At 39.3% G+C, this 20,731-nt stretch overlaps 1 protein-coding gene across 2 annotated transcripts in view; it reads right to left on the reverse strand.

The window, feature by feature from the left end:
* Positions 1–2,620: 2,620 nt before the first annotated feature.
* The window catches only part of APPBP2 (amyloid beta precursor protein binding protein 2), an 82,945-nt gene continuing 64,834 nt past the window's right edge, over positions 2,621–20,731 (reverse strand). For both annotated transcript variants that reach the window (XM_054457115.2, XM_063655620.1), the window contains 5 exons: positions 20,184–20,308; positions 15,817–15,902; positions 13,814–14,004; positions 11,400–11,565; positions 2,621–7,328 (listed from right to left, as the gene is read on the reverse strand). In XM_054457115.2, coding sequence (XP_054313090.1) covers positions 7,075–7,328; positions 11,400–11,565; positions 13,814–14,004; positions 15,817–15,902; positions 20,184–20,308 — 822 coding nt within the window. In that variant the 3' untranslated portion in view covers positions 2,621–7,074. The remainder of the gene's footprint in view (positions 7,329–11,399; positions 11,566–13,813; positions 14,005–15,816; positions 15,903–20,183; positions 20,309–20,731) is intronic.

Here is a 20,731-nt window from a genome sequence, read left to right on the forward strand (position 1 = left end):
AAACACAAACTCTAGATCCATTAGTGCAGTGGTCCCCAACCTTTTTGTCACCAGGGATTGGCTTTCTGGAAGACAATTTTTCCACAGATCGGAAGTGGGGGGAGGTGGGGTGCTTTTGAGATGATTTAAGTGCACTACATTTTTTTAAAAAATTGAGACAGGGTCTCACTGTGTCATCTAGGCTGGGGTGCAGTGGCGCAATCACATCTCACTGCAGCCTCAACCTCCCAGGCTCAAGCAACCCTCCCACCTCAGCCTCCTGAGCAGCTGGGACCACAGGCGTGTACCACCAGACCCAGCTAATTTTTTGTATTTTTTGGTAGAGACAAGGTTTTGCCATGTTCAGGTCTCGAACTCCTGAGCTCAAGTGATCTGCCTGCCTTGGCCTTCTAGAGTGCTGGGATTACAGGTGTGAACCAGTATGCCTGGTCTCAAGCATATTACATTTACTGTGCATTTTATTTCTATTACTATTACATTGTAATATATAATTAAATAATTATACAACTCACCATTATGTAGAATCAGTGGGAGCTGTGAGCTTGTTTTCCTGTACTAGACGGTCCCATCTGGGGGTGATGGGAGACAGTGACAGATCATCAGGCATTAGATTCTCATAGGAAGTGCATAACCTAGACCCCTCACACGTGCAGTTCACAATAGGGTTCACCTAATGCTGCCACTGATCTGACAGGTGGAGCTCAGGCAAGTGATGGGGACGGGCTGTAAATACAGAAGCTCTGCTCGTTCGCCCATGCACTGCTCACCTCCTGCCATGTGGTCCAGTGCCTGACAGGCCACAGACCCCTGTGGGTTGGGGACCCCTGCATTAGGCAACTACTCCCATTTTCCCCTATCCCCAGCTCCTGGCAACCACTATTCTACTTTCTGCTTCTATGAATTTGACTACTCTAGATGCATCATATAATAGTATCATACTCTTTGTGACTGTCTTATTTCACTTAGCATAATGTCTTCAAGGTTTGTCCACATTATAGCTTATGTCAGAATTTCGTATATTCTTATGGCTGAATAGTATCCCACTGTATGTATATGCCGTATTTATCAACAGGTTCTCATTCTCTTGCCCAGGCTGGAGTGCAGTGTGGTGTGATCGTGGCTCACTCAACCTCAACCTCCTGGGCTCAAGCAATCCTCCCACCTCAGCCTCCTGAGTAGCTGGGACTACAGGTGTGTGCCACCATGCCCAGTTAATTTTTTTTTGTATTTTTTGTAGAGACAGCATTTCACCTTGTTGCCCAGGCTGGTCTCGAAATCCTGGGCTCAAACAATCCTCCTGCGTCGGCCTGCCTCCCAGAGTGAGGAATACACGTGAGCCACCACGCCTGGCCTGCCATATTTATCTGTTCATGCATTGTTAAGACATTTAGGTTGCTTTCACTTTTGGCTACTGCAAATAATGCTGCTACACGGGTATATAAATATTTGTTCAAGACCCTTTCAATTCTTTTGGATCTATACCCAGAAGTTGAATTGCTGGATCATAGAGTAATTGTGTTTTTAATTTTTTGAGCACAGGTGATAGTTTTTCACAGCAGATGCAGCATTTTACATTCCTGCCAACAGTGCACAAGGGCTCTCATTTCTGCACATCCTTGCCAACACTTACTTTCTGTAATAGCCATCCTAATGGGCATTTGTCTATAGAAATGTGTGCTTAAAGTAACTGAGTGTGGTTTGTTAACACACTCAGGACAGTATCTGTCACAGGATAAACTCTATGTTGAATACACAAATCAGCAAAGTTTACAAGTTGGAAAGAGTCTTAACACTGTAAGTTATATGGCCATATGGTAATTGCTTTCACAAAGCTCTAAAATGCTGCATTAGTACCAAGTGGCAACTCAAACTTTAAGGGAAGGGTTCCCTTGATCTTTGAGCTTGACAGATGAGTAAGATTATCCAGGAAATGGCATTCCACAAAGACAACGAAATCGCATGTTCAGATGTTCAGTCATGGAGATGTAAAAAGAAACATTTTTAAATTCAGTATCACTGAAGATGGCAGGCAATGAAGCTGGTGCTATATTCCAAGTGATGGTGGGATTTTGTCTAGAATATTTTCTTCCTGATCTTTAAAAATATGGCTTCGTTTCCTATAACTGGTTTCTGAGTACTTCAGATTTATGCTGTTTCATGGTGAAGTTTTTTAAAGACCTGATTTTACCCTCTTATTCATGTGAGGAAATAAAACACAAAGAGGGCTGGAATGACGTAACTCAGAATCTTCCAGTTCAGAGACAGCTGGAACTGAAACTCCAATCTAAGCTTTTCTTCACTATTCCAGCAGAACTTTACCAGGTCTCATCATTCATCTTCAGCCTTTAGAGTGAGAGGATTCTTAAAAGAATGGTATACTTTTGTAAAGACTAAAAAATCCCTTTGCATTAATGCAGTGCTTTGTCTTTTTCCAAGTGCTTTTCATCAGCACAATCTCCAGATGTTACCATGTGCCTCCTCTGCCACACATCTTAATTTTCTTGAACAAGAGCACTTTTGTTCTAGTTCCAACAGTTTCTCTCACACTGTTCTCTAATAAAAACAGTCTGCAAAGCTTAATCCCAACCAAAAGCAATCAAAACCAAATTGGAAACAGATACACTATGAATGCAGGAACACTATATTTATTAGGTCAATAATTCATTTTTAGCAATACAAGTACAGAATATATCACAATGCTGGTTACAAACATACTTAGTATGGTTTAATAGTTACAAATAACGGTGGGTACTACAAGTCGGTGAGAATGATATGAAAGGTCATCCTGACACAATGAAGAGCTGTCTTCAAAAATCTATTTAATGACCTTAGATATTTCTATAGAAATTATTGTGGCACTATTAGTGGGGATTTTCACGTAAAGATTGTTAGTGTTTTGCTTTTAACTGTTCCATTAAGAACTTTTTATTTTGAGCCTATTAAACTAAAATCCCCTGTTGCTTAATAAAGTATAAAAATAGTACTGACCTGGTAATATTTAATAAAACATAGCATTCATTCACATCATAAAAGTAGAACTAAACTGAAAAGTTTTAGTTACCATGGCAAAATATCTTCCCATAAAAGGAATATACAGAAATGAGTAATGTTACACAAACGGTACCTGCAATGGTTATTTAGTGATCCAACACTTAACTGTGCACCACAAACCAAGTTTTCTAGATATCTATATATAGCATATATTTTTAATCTTAAATTTTACTCTTGAAAAACATGTGCACTTCAACAAACTCACTAAGGCCACTCATGCTATAGATACCTAGGATTGCAATTAAAGAATAGTATTATGCAATAAATCCTAAAGCACACTCCTTCTGATTATCAACAGGGTAAAACCAGTTTTCTGCCTAAAACATTCCTGAGATTTATGGACAAAGTAGTGTTGAAGCTGGAGATTAATCCAAATGTCATATTAACAACAAAAAATTTCCTAGCCAGGTGTGGTGGCAGGCGCCTGTAATCCCAGCTACTCGGAAGGCTGAGGCAGGAGAATCGCTTGAACCCGGGAGGCGGAGGTTGCAGTGAGCCAAGATGGTGCCATTGCCCTCCCAGCCTGGGCAACAAGAGCGAAACTCCGTCTGAAAAAAAAACAAAAAAAAATTTCCTGGCAACTAAGGTCCTCCACAGCCAAGAGGTGAAATACACATTCACTTTTAAAGCAAAGATAAAACTCTAAAAAATTTGTACTTATAGTGTTTTTCCAGTAGTAACTTTGCCACCCAGAAAAAAAGCAGCAAGGCTACAAATTCTAGGGAAAACATAAAAAGTGGCAGTTAACGATACCTGTTATGAGCAAATCATTATTTCTATGTATAAAGTTTCAGCCAAAGGCTTCAATCACGTTTTGGCATGTGTTTATTGCAGTTTTCTGTCTGCACTATTAAGGAGCAGCCAAATGGCACCTTCATTATTTCTAAGATCGCAGCCTCTGTACTTAATTTTCATAAAATTATAAACTTTTCCCAACAGGCTAGGAACAAAGGTCTTTCTCAAATTCTTTATTTTCACAAATGAAAAAATACCTGGGAAGGGGTTACTACAAAGCAATAGTGAGCCAATTTTTAACCAAGCAGAGACAGAAATTTGATGGTAGTAAGGGTCTCAATCCCTTTGGCAAAGTCAGCTTTGAGGATCCATAAAGATTATGCTCTAAAAATCCAATTGGCTCTATTAAATGGAATGCAGGCATGAATGGCCACCTGAGCGACACATGCGAGTGCTGACGGAGCTCCCTGATGCACCCAACTGGAGTAGCACCGAACTTTAGGAAAAAACTGGGTAGAAGAGTCAGAGAAGGATGAGACCAAAGGCCCCTAATTTAACATGACTTTGCTAAACCTCCAGAAAAATCTTTAAGTTGGCCAGGGCTTTCTTACACACCTCACCATATGTAAAAAGTCTGTGCAAGTTAACTTATTGTGAGATAAATTTTATTATTTTCTTCGAGATTTTTAAAAAACCCAATAAATCATAGCGGCACACATCTCTATAACTTATCCTAAACATCCCTACTTAAAGGATGAATCTTACACTTAAAGTCATAGGGTATTATTCTTCATTAGAACCAGAAATAATAGCACATTAAGTTATATCCCTAACCAAAAATGGCAATCTGTTTTCTTAAGCTAGAGTGTATGCATTAAAGTATATGGATTTACAAAAAAACTATTTTAAAGCAGTGGTAATAAGGAGAAACTGCCAATAATGATGTTTCAAAAAAAAAACACAACTGGCTGCCAATTGACATTATCACCCTGTGATCCTAGGCTTCTACATATCATGTTGTATTATCACTGAGTGTGAGCTAAGTTGAGTTCAAACTGAGTTAGGGAGGATGAGGCTGTAAGTCATTTTGTTTATTTTTATCCTAGGAAATGCTGTATGTGCACAAAACCAAAAAATACAGATTGAAAAAAAAAACTTCATATGGAAACATGTTTCAAAATATTTATTGAAAAACAATTTACCATGACATTCCTATACCACGAACATACCACTGGATTCTAAATAACCAATAAAAGTATACAAAGCCTATCCTGTAAATATCTTTGGAGGTATTAAATATATAGGCCCATGAGGATAGAGCTGAGTAACTTAAAAATGTTAGTCCTTGGTCACAAAGACTATTTGGTAATTAATAAAGAAGTGCCTCTTGACATTAGACTGCAATTAACTGAGAGGTGGGGGGCAGCTTCATAAACTGCAAGTACGTCAATTTACTCTTTCCAAAATTTAAAAAGAAAATAATTCGATTTGAGGAGTAAACTCAGGTTTCTAAATCACACAGTTACCATCTTAGGGTGTGGGTATGCTTCATCTCTTTCAGTACATCCCCCAACCAACCCCCTCCTAGGGAACTTAAATGCAATGGCTCAAAACTAATAGGACTGCAAATAACAGCTTCAAACAAGGTTGGGAAGTTCAAAAAAGTGCTTAAAATATTAATAAAATTTGAAATCTACAACTTTTCTGTACTCAATGTGGCAGACAGCTTAGATTTTTTTCCCCTCTCACCCAACATGCATGTTAAAAGAAAACTAAAATTCAACACACATCCATTCACCCACAGACTACTCCAAGCATTAGCTAGGAGCAACATCTTTAACAGCCAAGTCATGAACCCCTGAAAATAGGGGGGAACCCAGATTCTTAACTATAGAAGCATCAGATGGGCTACTACAGTAAGAATTGAGGTAACAGCAAAATACCTTTTTGTTTCTTGAATTGCTACATGTCACAAATTCTTAAATTTGATTATTACCTCATCATTAAATAACCTGACTGGCTTACAAAAAAATCAAATCAAAACCCAATAAACAGAAAGACAAGTTAGTGAAATAGGTGTATTATTAGGGGATCTTTCCATTTGACTCCTAGATTTCAAATGAAATGACCTAGTTGTATTACTATTTACCATAAAAATGGAGGATTTTCTAAGATTTATTTTTGGGCATTCACTTTCATTAATCTCCATAAACCATACAGTAACCTAACATTTCCATCTGAACATGAACTATTTCATGACACACAGCCAATATACTTGTTAACTGCATTGATTATTAGGGCAACATTTAAAATGAGGGGGATGCCTGCAGCCGATATTTATAGACTTGCTTATGGCACTGCCATCTGTGTACCTTGACTAAAAATATGCCATTGAAATTGCCAAACTTCCCTAATTTGGTATCTATTACATAATTTTTGCATTATCCTTTTTCATTATACATCTAAATGAAATCATTCTACTGATAAAAGTATATGTAGGATCTAAAATAATAATCTAAAGCCTCTGGTCCAAATAACCACCTTCTACATTAGGCTGGTCCTTTTTAGATCCTCCTGGTCCTGTTAGCAAATGCTATCAGAGCATCTTGCATTGTTGTACCAAAAAAAAAAAAAAAAAGTCAGAAGTGCTGGTCTATCAGATTTTCTATTACATTACAGATCAACACTGGTCCAGTTCAGATGAAATCTGACAGTCCTTTCCTTGTAATATAGAGTGGTTGTATCCACTTATCTGGGCAAGGTAGCCAAACATAAGTCGGGATTTCCCTCTTTTATTAGTACTTGTGTTAACTTTTCTATACTGCATATAAAGATTTTCCCCATAAAATTTCTTTACACTACAGTATTGAATACCTCCACATGGAAGAATTACATATTAAAAAGTTGTTAAAATCATCCTTACATAATAAGAATGCAACTCTTTTAAACTCTTAAATAGTTTTATTTAGGGGTATGTTTTTTTCTTTCAGGCTTTCTGCAAAATGAATTTTTTAAAAACAAACAAAAAAAGATTTCCTGTTGTTTGTTCTACTAGGTTGAAAATGTGGGCCAGACTACTTACACATGCAGTACATGCTGAATATAACTGAATATATGCTTATTCCTACAGACATTCTGCAAGATAGGGATCACCCAAAATAGGGTCTTCAATGGACTGGACCAGTGTTTCAATGCAAATTCCAGCCCCCCAAAACAACATGGTTTTGATTTCACAGTATGAATTCCCTGGAATCCGGGAAAAGGTAATTGGTTAACTGAGGTCCTCCCTCAGCAGCTCGGTCCCTCAACATTCTGAGAAATCAGGAAGGACTGCACCACTTCTTCAGTGGACTGGGGGCTGGTGTTGACATCTTCAAGAGCATCTGTCACTGAATATTGCCGATCTCGCAACCGGTTCCAGTTAGACAGAACATTGTGATATTCAAACACTTTCTCGTAATTTCCAATGGAGTTGTAAAGTTTAATGAGACCTCGATAATCATATTCTAGTCCACTGTAGCCTTCACCAAAAAGTTTCTTCCCTGTAACAAAAAAGAAAAAGGAAAAAAAAAAAAAAAAAGAAAGCACAAATAATGAGATAACAAGCAATTTCTATAACACGAACACAAATTCAATTCTTTAAACAGGATGGCTTAGGTTTATTCCCCTGAAAGGAATAGATATAATTCTTGTATCAGCATCCCCCAAATGAGTCCCAACCATGAGCTATCACTAAGACTTAAAAAAAATGTTCTCGTCTAAAGAAGTTGGCCTCATTAGAATTATAACAATTCATAGTTTGAAGGAACTGTTTAAAGAGATCTCAAAGAAGAATGGCAGCATCTCCAACAATAGAAAAATACACATGCACAGGCCAGTCATGGTGGCTCACACCTGTAATCCCAGCACTTTGGGAGGCCAAGGTGGGTGGATCACCTGAGGTCAAGAGTTTGGGACTAGCCTGGCCAACATGGTGAAAGCCTGGCCAACATGGTGAATGCCCGTCTCTACTAAAAATACAAAAATTAGCTGGGCATGGTGGTGCATGCTTGTTATCCCAGCTACTCGATTGACAGGCTGAGGCATGAGAACTGCCTGAACCCAGGAGGCAGAGGTTGCAGTGAGTCAAGATCAGGCCACTGCACTCCAGCCTGGGTGACAGAAAGAGACCCCGTCTCAAAAAAACCAACCAACAAATGAAAAATCAAAACATATGCACAAGGCTATTCCCTGCAACAGTATCTGTAATTACAAATTAACAGAAACAAACGAAAACACGTAGAATGGTTTAATCAACTGTGGTACCTTCACTCAATGGCATATTATGTAGCTGCAAACTGATGGGGAAATTTCTGGGCTCTCTACAACGGTTATGGAGTGACTGATGGTATATTGTTAAGATTGAAAAAAGTAAAATACCAAAGAGTATCTATAGTATGCTATCTTTTGTGTACGATAGGGAAATAAGAAAATATTTATCTGTTCATTGTGCAAAAAGATACACAAAAACGATAAACCAGAAACAAATGAGACTGGTTATCCATAGTAAGTGGGTGGGAACTGGGTAGAAGAAATCAGAGAAAAGTATATGTCTCTGGACATATCTTTCTGTATAGTTCTAATTACAGTACATTAATATTTCACATACTCAAAAAAATTAACAAAATAAACAAAGATGGATAGGGGCAACAATTTAACATGTTAAATAAACCTAATTGTTTTGCAAAAGAATAACATAACCACATTGAAGGAAAGGGGTGTAAATAACCCCAAGTAACTTTTGAACGTAGTATTCTGAATATACACTCTAGCCTGAATATAGCCTTCAGGCTAGAGAAAAAGGAAAACTGTAAACGAATATTGAACTCTAAGTAGTAGGTCTGTTTTTCACAGCGGTATGGGTTAGCAACTCTTAAACTACACGCACTTGAAGAATGAGCAAGTCAGTCAATATATTATAGATAATAGGGAACCCACACGTATATGGATGAATGATTTATAAAGACGACAGTATAGCAGAGGGAAAAAAACAGTCTTCTGACCAGGAGCGGTGGCTCATGCCTGTAATCCCAGCACTTTGGGAGGCCCAGGTGGGCAGACTGCCTGAGGTCAGAAGTTCGAGACCAGCCTGGCCAACATGGCAAAACCTTGCCTCTACTAAAAAAATACAAAAAAATTAGCCAGGTGTGGTGGTGCGCATCTGTAGCCCCAGCTACTTGGGAGACTGAGGCAGGAGAATCACTTGAACCCAGGAGGTGGAGGCTGCAGTGAGCTAAGACCACGCCACTGCACACCAGCCTGGACGATACAGCGAGACTGTCTCAAAACAAAACAAAACCAAAAAAACAGTCTTTTGAAGAAATGGTCTTGGCTTAACTCTATGTCCATATGGGGAAAAAAAATTGATCCCTACTTCACACCATAAACGAAAACCAGTTTCAGGATTGTAGATCTAAATATAAATAAAGTTTCCTGAAGATAATTTTCTAGAAAAATATCTTTATTACTTTGGGTAGAAAAAGATTTCCATTTTTTTTTTGGAGACGGAGTCTTGCTCTGTCGCACAGGCTGGAGTGCACAGTGCGATCTCGGCTCACTGCAACCTCTGCCTGCTAGGTTCAAGCAATTCTGCTGCCTCAGCCTCCTGAGTAGCTGGGATTACAGGAGTATGCTACCATGCCCGGCTAATTTTTGTCTTTTTAGTTGAGACGGGGTTTCAGCATGTTGGCCAGGCTGGTCTTGAACTCCTGACCTCAAGTGATCCACCTGCCTCGGCCTCCCAAAGTGCTGGGATTACAGGTGTGAGCCACCACGCCCGGCTGAAAAGATTTCTTAAACAGAATACAAAAAGTGCTATTCACAAAAGAAAACACTGATGCAGGCTGGACGCGGTGGCTCATGAGGCCTGTAATCCCAGCACTCTGGGAGGCCAAGGCAGGCAGATCATGAGGTCAAGAGATTGAGACCATCCTGGCCAACATGCTGAAACACCGTCTCTACTAAAAATACAAAAAATTAGCCAGGCATGGTGGCGGGCACCTGTAGTCCCACGTACTCGGGAGGCTGAGGCAGGAGAATCGCTTGAACCTGGGAGTCGGAGGTTGCAGTGAGCCGAGATCGCGCCACTGCACTCCAGCCTGGGTGACAGAGTGAGACTCCCTCTCAAAAAAAGAAAAAAGAAAATACTGATGCATCTGATTACATTAAGAACTGGCTGGGCACAGAGGCTCATGCCTGTAATCCCAGCACTTTGGGAGGCTGAGGTAGGAGGATTACTTGAGCTCAGGAGTTTGAGATCAGCCTGGGCCAAGATTGTGAGACCTTGTCCCTATTGAAATAGTAAAAAAAAAAAATTAGCCGGGTGTGCTGGTGCACATCTGTAGTCCCAGCTACTCAGGTGGGCTGAGGCAGGAGGATCACTTGAACTCAGGAGATTGAGGCTGCAGTGAGCCCTGATGTGCACTCCAGCCTGGGTGACAGAGTAAGATCCTGTCTCAAAAAAAAAAAAAAGAAAAAAGAAAAAAACTTCTGTTATTTAAAAGGCTCCATTAGGAAACAAGCAATAGAATAAGAGACGATATCTACAACACATGTAACCAACGAAGGTCTGTCATATTCATATCATATAAAGAACTTCTATAAGTCAATAAGAAAATGACAAGACAAATCAATATAAAAATGGGCAAGAGTTTTAACAGGCACTTCATAAGATGATGGCCATAGATTCCTTATTTTGATTTTGTAATAGTCCTGAAATGGAAATCCAAATGTTCCAAATGTTCATTAACTGTGGAATGGATAAATGTGGAATGGATAAATGATGACATCCTAATCCAACATATGGCAGTGACATGCAACATCACAGATTTCACCATTATTGTTCACCAATAAACCAGACACATAAAAATATGCATTGTATAACTTCATGAAGTTCAAAAACAGGTAAGCCTGATCTATGATGTTAAAGGTAGGAGAAGGGAGGGGGAGGAATGAGTGGGCAGTAACTGCACAAATAGTTTAAAATAACTACTTTTGCCTACACATGACACTCTACTGTCATACCTCTTACTACTGGCTTCAGTATCAAAAAAAGCACCTTTAACAAAATGTTCCAGATGGTTTTTGGGTGGTTCCTGAATATCCTTAGCAACTTATCCCATTTAAATCTATTTTATTTTATTAAATATTTTAGTATTTTATTTTATTTTATTTTATTTATTTTTTTGAGATGGAGTCTCGTTCTGTTGCCCAGGCTGGAGAGCAGTGGCACAATCTCAGCTCATGACAACCTCTGCCTTCCAGGTTCAAGCGATTCTCCTGCCTCAGCCTCCTGAGTAGGTGGGACTACAGATGCGCACCATCATGCCCAGCTTATTTGTTTTTGCATTTTTTAGTAGAGATGGGGTTTCACCATGTTGGCCAGGCTGGTCTCGAACTCCTGACCTCAAGTTATCTGCCTACCTCGGCCTCCCAAAGTGCTGGGATTACAGGTATGAGCCACCACACCCAGCCCCATTTAAGTCTTTAATAACATTTTCCTTATACAACATATAAGACATGCTGACATGTTGATTTGTAATCAACTGACTAAAGAAAATTTAAATGTAACATACCAATTGCTATAGATCGCAAATAAAGTTTCTCAGCATTTTCATACTGATTCATGTCATAATTATATAAAGAAGCCAGATGTCCCACTGAAAGGGCTACTTCATAGTCTTCTTGACCAAGAAGCTGTTCTTTAATCTGAATTGCTTTGATGTGCATTTCTTCAGCTTCCTGAAAAACAATTATGCCATATCAATCATTATACTTTTTCTCATCTTAACAGTTCTTACCCAATGAGCAAAACTGATCTAAATGCCAAAGACATCTTATGAATGCCATAAGGTAATCAGATCAAAGAACATACTATGTTATTCCAAAAATTGCCTATGGGAAGCATTACAGAGTTTTGGAAACTGCAGATAAACTGATGACAGCAATAGTATCCTATGTCAAAAGTAACAAGTGAAAACTTATCCTGGTAATAAAAAATTGTTACAAGAAATTCACAACAAAGAAATTTGCAAAATTGTAAGAAACTGTTAGAAGAAATTAACAAATCATTCTAAAACAAAAATTACTTCCTTTGGTTAACACAGTTAACACAGTCCAAAATTTAGTTGAACCTTCTTAACAAGCTCTATATCATAATATGTTAATTTACATGGGCATACACTTTCATTTCATTTTTTGGAATTTTGACAATTTTTATTCCAACAAACTAAACTCAAGCTAATTGAGGGATATATAGGTTGCTTTTCAGATAAAGAAGACCTCTCACTCTTTCCTTACTGTGATCCCAAAATTAATAATATTAAGAATTTATAGGCTGGGCACAGTGGCTCATGCCTGTAATCCCAACAGTTTGGGAGGTCGAGGCAGGCAGATTGCTTGAGCCCAGGAGTTCAAGATCAGCCTGGGCAATAGGGCAAGACCCTGTCTCTACAAACAATACAAAAATTAGGCGGTGTGGTGGTGTGCACCTGTATTCCCAGCTACTTGGGAGGCTGAGGTGAAAAGATCACCTGAGCCCAGGGAGGCTGAGGCTGCAGTGAGCCATGATCACACCACTGTACTACAGCCTGGACAACAGAGTAAGAACCCATATTAAAAAAAAAAATTATAACTCAAAATTCTAAGACATTGAAGTTAGTCATATTTATTGCTACAACTGATAATACTTGCTGCAATATCTGACATTTCTTGCACACCTGCCATATGACACGCATTCTGCTAAGAGCTATACTTAGTATATACTAAGAATTATATATCAAGAACTATATACTAAGAACTGTTTGAAGTCAAGTATAGCAATCATATTTGTCTTTTTTATTTAAAATTTTTTTTCTTATCTCAAGCACTACTTTCATATATTAATCTTTTTTTTTTTTTTGAGATGGAGTCTCACTCTGTCACCCAAGCTGGAGTGCAGATCTCGGCTCACTACAATCTCCATCTCCCAGGTTCAAGCAATTCTCCTGTCTCAGCCTCCCGAGTAGCTGGGAGTACAGGTGCATGCCACCATGCCTGGCTAATGTTTATATTTTTAGTAGAGATGGGTTTTCACCATGTTGGCCAGGCTGGTCTTGAACTCCTGACCCTCAAATCTGCTGCACGCCTTGGCCTCCCAAAGTGCTGGGATTACAGACATGAGCCACTGAGCCCGGCCTCATATATTAATCTTTTTGGTTTGACATGTTTCCTAATTTTTACGATCCTGACTTTTTTTTTTTGAAGACAGGCTCTCACTCTGTCACCTAGGCTGGAGTGCAGTGGTGTGATCATAGCTCACTGCAGCCTCAACCTTTTGGGCTCAAGCCATCCTCTTGCCTCAGCCTCTGGAGAAGCTGGGACTACAGGTGTGAGCCACCATGTCTGGCTAACTTTTTCTTTTTTGTAGAGACAGGATTTCCCTATATTGACCAGGCTAGTTCTTGAACTCCTGGCCTCAGGTGATTGTCCCACCATGGACTCCAGTGCTGGGATTACAGGCATAAGCCACTGTGCCTGGCCCACGGTCCTGATGTTTAAATTTTATTTATATTTTGACTATTTTTTGTTTGTTTTAGAGATAGGGTCTCACTCTGTCACCCAGGCTAGAGTGCAGTGATGTGATCATAGTCACTGCAGCCTCAACTTCTTGGGCTCAACTCATCCTCCTGCCTTAGTCTTCCAAGTAGCAAGGAAGACAGGCATGTGCCACCACACCTGCCTAATTTTTGTAGAGACAGGGTCTCCCTATGTTGCCCAGGCTGGTCTGAAACTCCTGGTTTCAAGTGACCCTCCCATTTCAGCCTCCCAGAGTGCCAGGATTATAGGAATGACCCACTGTGCTTGGCCTATGTTGTTTCATATTCACTATCTTCTCAATTCCTTTGCAGAATAAGATAAGTATAATTTATTTGAGCTTACTTAATATTTATTATTTAAGATTCTATTTCATTACTTAAGAGAGAAAAATATAGTAAAAACATGTTTCTACCTTAAATTTTCTCATTGACTGATAAAGTCTTCCAAGGTTTCCATAGTGTTTTGCAGTCTGTACATTAAATTCTCCAAAAGCTTTTTTAGCTAGTTGGAGTGAAGACAGGTGCAAATCATGAGCTTCTTGAAGCAGCCTCTGTTCAGTTTCCTTATTATGACAGTCAATTGCAATCTCCTCTAAAATAAGTGCTAAAAAAGAAGGCAATAAATTAGCGTACTTCAAAACATCTACCAAAGCTAGTAAGAACATCTAATTTAAACTTAAATAATATGTTTACTGAATATATTTATATATGATTATGGTTTAGAACTGGTCAAGATGAAAGAATTCCACTTTTAACAAAAAAGTACACTTTTTGGCGGTCATTCTATTTTGCACAGTACATATATTCAAATTTAAGAAAAACAATGGTATAAACGATTTTGCAGAATTAGCTTCTATTTTAATAGACTGCTATACTTTGCTGATGTGAATTTGTTTTTCAAATTAAATGGAAGCACAAGGCAAGTTTTTAAAAGTCATGAAACTGTGTCAAGGAGTACCTAAGCACTTTTGAAAATTTTGAAACCACACTTTATAAAACATAACCTTTAACCAAACACAGCTAAAAGAACTGATTTCCTCCTACTCATCTGACCAAACAAATCAGGCAAGACATTTCCATTTCAAAGCTCCATTCAAGACTTTCAAATTCTATCTAAAGTTTTAAGAATATACATATTATTTTACCAGATAATTTGATTTATTGGAAAACTGTCTATGTACACAAAGGTAAGAAAAAGATTTACTTCACTGTAGCATTTTTAAAAAGAAAAGGTTAAAAACAATTATAAGAGTCAAATAATAAAGGTAAGGTTAAATACATTAGAAAAAAGGATATATGTAGAGACACGAAAAAATGTCTGTAATATATTAAGTGAAAAAATCAGATTATAAAACTAAAAAAATCATTCATTTAGTTATCTTATTTGAAGTAAGAAAAGTCTAAAATAATATTCACCAAAATGTTGATTGAGGATTGGTGGGATTTTAAGGCAATTTATTTTTTCTCTTTTCTATCTAACATCATGTATTACTTGTGCAACTTAAAAAACACAAACCTAGAGGGAGAAAAAACTCAGTTCCAGAATTAAGGTAGAACATATCCAACACGCATGGAAATAACACATAGGTGACCCAATCATGTTAGCAAAATAAATGCATTACGTGAAAAAGCCTTGGTGGTAATCAGAAGAAAAGTTAAAATAAGAAATGGAAGATAGGGGTATTTGGCAAGAGCCTTGCAACATTCAGGGTAACCTGATATGAAGCTCAGGATAAGAATCCTGCACTACAAAGCTGAAGTTATGAAACCCATCTTCTATCCATGTTGTATAGAAACATTTGTATTATGCTTCCATGCAATCCTCAAAAAAATTAATGCATGCATGAGTGAATGACAAAAGGGAGATGGAAAAGAAAGAAATTCTGGCTTATAAATTTTTTTTTTTTTTTTTTGAGACAGAGTCTCGTTCTGTTGCCCAGGCTGGAATGCAGTGGCACGATCTTGGCTCACTGCAACCTCTGCCTCCTGGGTTCAAACGATTCTCCTGCCTCAGCCTCCCAAGTAGCTGGGATTACAGGTGCACGCCACCACACCCGGCTAATTTTTGTATTTCTAGTAGGTGGGATGGGGTTTCACCATGTTGGCCAGGCTGGTCTCAAACTTCTGACCTCAGGTGATCTGCCTGCCTCAGCCTCCCAAAGTGCTGGGGTTACAGGCATAAGCCACCACACCCGGCCTATTAACAATGTTTTATGAGAGATGCAAACAGTCTTTCATTATGAACCACTGGAACCCCTTAAGTAGAGTTGTGGTAAAATGGCTATCTAGTAATACACAGACACCGTCTAATCCTGTGAGAAAATCCTCCAATCCTCTGAGAAAATAAACAAATACCCCTATTTTATACCATATATCATCTATTTTAAAATATCTGAGACTAGATTACAAAGGATACCTTTCACCCTCTTTGAAGACGCCAAAAGAAGATGATCTTCAGGTAGGATGTGGGTAATGATACCAATAGCTCTTTCTGCATGAAATCTGTAATACAGATAGATACAGTCTGGCATTTCTTTTTAGTTACAAATGATTTAGGAATTTTAAAAATCACAATCTGTAATATAACATTGATAGAAAGTACTTCTAAAACTATCTGTGGTAAAGATCCAGCTTTTTGTTTTAAATTTCCAATCTGTTGTAGACTGAACTTTTAATACCCAACAGACACTCCCATTTCCCTCAGAATGAAAGAGGAAGTCTTTACTACAGCCTACAAGACTCTACATGATCTTTCAGCCTGCTACTTCCCTGACCTCATCTCCTGCCATTCTCACACCAACCCTCTCCGCCTTCCCCTCCAGCCACACAAGCCTAGCAGTTTCCTGAACATGCAGAGCATGTTCTCACCCTGGCTTTACCCTCTCTGCAATGCTCTTCCCCTGAACATTCTCACGACTTGCTCCTCAGGTCTTTCCAGAACAGACCACATAAAAGGCCCTAAAAAAATTCACCATTGGCTGGGTGTGGTGGCTCATGCCTGTAATCCCAGCACTTTGGGAGGCTGAGGTGGGTGGATCACCTGAGGTCAGGATATCGAGACAAGCCTGACCAACATGGTGAAACTCCATCTCTACTAAAAAAATACAAAAATTAGCCGGGTGTGGTGGTGAACGCCTGTAATCCCAGCTACTCAGGAGGCTGAGGCAGAATCGCTTGAACCTGGGAGGTGGAGGTTGCAGCGAGCCAAGATTGCACCATTGCACTCCAGCATGAGTGACAAACACTGTCTCAAAAAAAAAAAAAAATTTACCATCACTCTCTCAACTCTTAGCCTACTTTACTCTTCTTCACAACATGTATTCTTGCCTGACAAGTTTGGTTATTTGTTTATGGCCCATATCACCAAATAGAAGGTAAGCTATTTCTGTTTTATTGTCAGTTCCTTTCAAACAATGCCAAGCCTCCTCTCCCCCATCCTCCAGGTAACCACTAGTTTTCTCAAATCTGTCTTCCAATTTACTAATTCTCTCTTTTGTTGTAACTAATCTTCTGTTTAACTTGTCTCCTGAGGTTTTTTTTGTTTTGTTTTGTTTTTTTTTTTTTTTTTTTAGACAGGATCCTGCTCTGTCATCCAGGCTGGAGTACAGTGGTGTAATCATGGCTCACCGCAGCCTCAAACTCCTGGGCTCGGGTGATCCTCCCACCTCAGCCTCCTGGATAGGTGGGTTACAGGTGTACATTGCCATGCCCAACTAATTTTTTTGCATTTTCTTTGAAGAGACAGGGATTTGCTATGTTGCCCAGGTTGGTCTCAAATTCCTGGGCCCAAGTGATCCACCCACCCTGGCCTCCTAAAGTGCTGGGAGTATAGGCGTGGGCCACCAAGCCTGGCCCAACTGCTGAGTTTTAATTTCAATGACTATTTCCATTTCTAGCCATTTGTTTTATTTTTATAACAGCTCAAGATATAATTAGTATACCACACAATTCACCCATTTAAAGTGTACAATTCAATGATTTTTAGTGTATTTAGAGTAGTATGCCAATCACCAAAATCAATTTTACAACATTTTCATTACCCCATAAAGAAACCTATGCCCATTAGCAGTCACTCTCCATTTCCCTCCAACTCCTCAGCCTAGATAACATCAATTTATATTCTGTCTCTACGGATTTGCCTATTCTGGACATATCACACAAACGAAATCATACAATATGTGATCCTCTGTAACTGGCTTCTTTCACTGGGCACAGTGTTTTCAAGGTTCATCCATGCTGTAGCATGTAACAGTTACTTTAAAATCTGCCCTTTTCCAGCCAGGCATGGTGGCTCACATCTGCAGTCTCAGCACTTTAGGAGGCCAAGGGGGGGCAGATCACTTGAGGTCAGGAGATCGAGACCAGTCTGGCCAACATGGTGAAACCCTGTCTCTACTAAAAATACAAAAATTAGCCAGGCATGGTGGCGCGTGCCCATAACTTCAGCTACTCAGGTGGCTGAGACAGGAGAATTGCTTGAACCTGGGAGGTGGAGAGTGCAGTCAGCCGAGATCACGCCACTGCACTCCAGCCTGGGCGACAGAGTGAGAGATTCTGTCTCAAAAAAAAAAAACCAACACAAAAACAAAAAAACTTCCCGTTTTCTTTATGGGAATATTCTTCATTCTTTCTTTTATATTAGAGTTAACAAAGTTTTTCTGTAGAGGGCCAGATAGTAAATATTTTAGGTTGTGTTGGCCACACATTCTCTGCTGCAACTATTGAACTCTGGCTGCTGTAGTGTGAAAGAAGCTATAGAAAACACATGAATGAATAAGCAGGGCTATGTTCCAGTAAAACATAAAACTTTAATTTACTTACAGGCCTAGTTCGCCAACCTATTTTGTATCTTTAATCATATAAAGAACACATACTTTATAGCATCAACCAAAAAAAAGTTCTGGTTTTCCTTTTTTTTTTTTTTTTTGAGATGGAGTCTCGTTCTGTTGCCACGCTGGAGTGCAGTGGTGATCTCAGCTCACTGCAACCTCCGACTCCCAGGTTCAAGTGATTCTCCTGCCTCAGCCTCCCGAGTAGCTAGGATTACAGGCACGTGCCACCATGCCTGGCTAATTTTTGTATTTTTAGTAGAGACGGGGTTTCACTGTGTTGGCCAGGATGGTCTCCATCTCCTGACCTCGTGATCCGCCCACTTCGGCCTCCCAAAGTGCTGGGATTACAGGTGTGAGCTACTGCGCCCGGCCAAAAAAGTTCTGTTAACTAAAGTTTTCAGGATTCTAATCCTGTTCATTATGTCTGCTGACTCAGAGGAAATATTTCCTTATGTTTTGTAATTTTTAATGGTGAGTTCATTTTAGGTAAAGCTTCGTCTATGAAATGTCTGTATAGTTTGGGTTGACAGATAATTATTTCCAAGTCTTGCATTTTCTCTCACAAGGCATCCCAGGAGAACCAGCAGCCCCAAAGTGCTTTTTAATATTTTTCTGTTTGCAGATCCTGATGCATTATCCCTAAACTCAAGAGTGGTATAGGTAAATAATTACGTTTTGTGAGGCTTCTTTTTGGGTTCAACTGTGACACCAAGCTCAGATGGCCAACTTTCCCTGTCATCTATTAATTAGATAGATGTCCACCTGCCATTTCCCTGGGGTTGTAGTCCTTTTTTTTTTTGGAGACAGAGTCTCACTCTGTTCCTAGGCTGGAGAGCAGTGGCGCGATCTCGGCTCACTGCAACCTCCACCTCCTGGGTTCAAGCAATTGTCTGCCTCAGCCTCCCAAGTAGCTGGGATTACAAGTGCCCACCACCATGCCCGGCTAATTTTTGTATTTTTAGTAGAGACAGCATTTCACCATCTTGGCCAGGCTTGTCTTGAACTCCTGACCTCAGGTGATCCACCCGCCTTGGCCTCCCAAAGTGCTGAGATTACAGGCGTGAGCCACCACGCCCGGCCGGGTTGTAGTCTTGACTTTGCTTCATGTGAGGGTTTGAGTTCTAACTCCCAGCCTCCTATAGGCTGTTTCTTAAACCAAGGTTACAGAAATCTCTAAACTTTCCCATCACCCCAGAGCAGTTATACCACAAGCCATACTTAATTCTTTAAATTTTAGTGTCCATTATTGGCCCTTGGGGGATTTCCCCCTCGCTCTTGCAAGCTCAGTTATATATTTAAAAAGACAATTGTTATTCAGTATTTCTATGTGTTCTCACCAAGAAGTTTTTAGGTTATTAAGTTTGCTACTGTATTACTCAAAAATTATTGAAGGAAATACTCAAAAGATAAGTTATATTCTACATGAAAACATACAAGTCTCAATATTAAATCATATAAAGGCTAAATGAATAACCTATAAATTAGTATGATTTTATTTATTTTTGGAAACAGGGTCTCACTCTGTTGCCCAGGCTGGAATGCAGTGGTGTGAATATGCCTCACTGCATCCTTGACCTCTTGGGTTCAAGCGATTCTCCTGCCTCAGCCTCCAGAGAAGCTGGGATCACAGGCATGCACCAAAATGTCCAGCTAATTTTAAAAATTTTTTGAGTAGACAGGGTCTCAAACTCTTGGGCTCAAGCAATCTTTCCACCTCAGCCTCCCAAAGTGCTGGGATTACAGGCAAGTGCCTCTGCACCCGAAAACTGGTATGATTTTAAATGACTTCAAGAACATTTTAGGCATTCTGTTAAAGCTCCAGGAAGACAAATTCAATCTATAAAGTATATCAAGTACTATTATTAATGTAATAATAGTTCCCTAATGGGAAAAAACAAAATAAAACAAAAACAGTATTTCCTCCTTCAGAGAAAAGGAATGCGGAACTTACAGTGCATTGTCAAATTTCCCAGAGCTATACTGGTGGACATAAGAAGAGTAGGCCAAATCTTCATGAGCTGTTGCTACGTGGATATTTTTGCCACCAAACACTGACTGTCTAATGTCAAGGGCTGCCTGAAAGAATCATAAAAATATTTGTCAATACTGTAGAAAATACCATCTAGTTAAATTAAACATCCTAGTAATTTAAATATATATCTATATGCCTAACACCATAAAATTTTGAAGCCCAGAAAGTCCTGCTGTATTTAAATTACAGAACATGAAAGTCACCTAGAAGTCCTAAATTTCTGAAGATAGAGTTTGACTTAAAAGGCCACGGCTTAATAATAATAATAATAATAATAATAATTCCTATGTCTTGAGAATCAAGACATTGGGAATGTTTTTCTCTGTTTCCTTCTTCAAAAGTGAACCTTAGGCCAGGCGCTGTGGCTCACACCTGTAATCCTAGTACTTTTGGGAGGCCAAGGTGGGTGGATCACCTGAGGTCAGTAGTTCAAGACTAGCCTGGGCAACATGGTGAAACCACCTCTC

This window comes from Pongo pygmaeus, chromosome 19, assembly GCF_028885625.2.
Source record: "Pongo pygmaeus isolate AG05252 chromosome 19, NHGRI_mPonPyg2-v2.0_pri, whole genome shotgun sequence".
Classification (NCBI taxonomy): domain Eukaryota; kingdom Metazoa; phylum Chordata; class Mammalia; order Primates; family Hominidae; genus Pongo; species Pongo pygmaeus.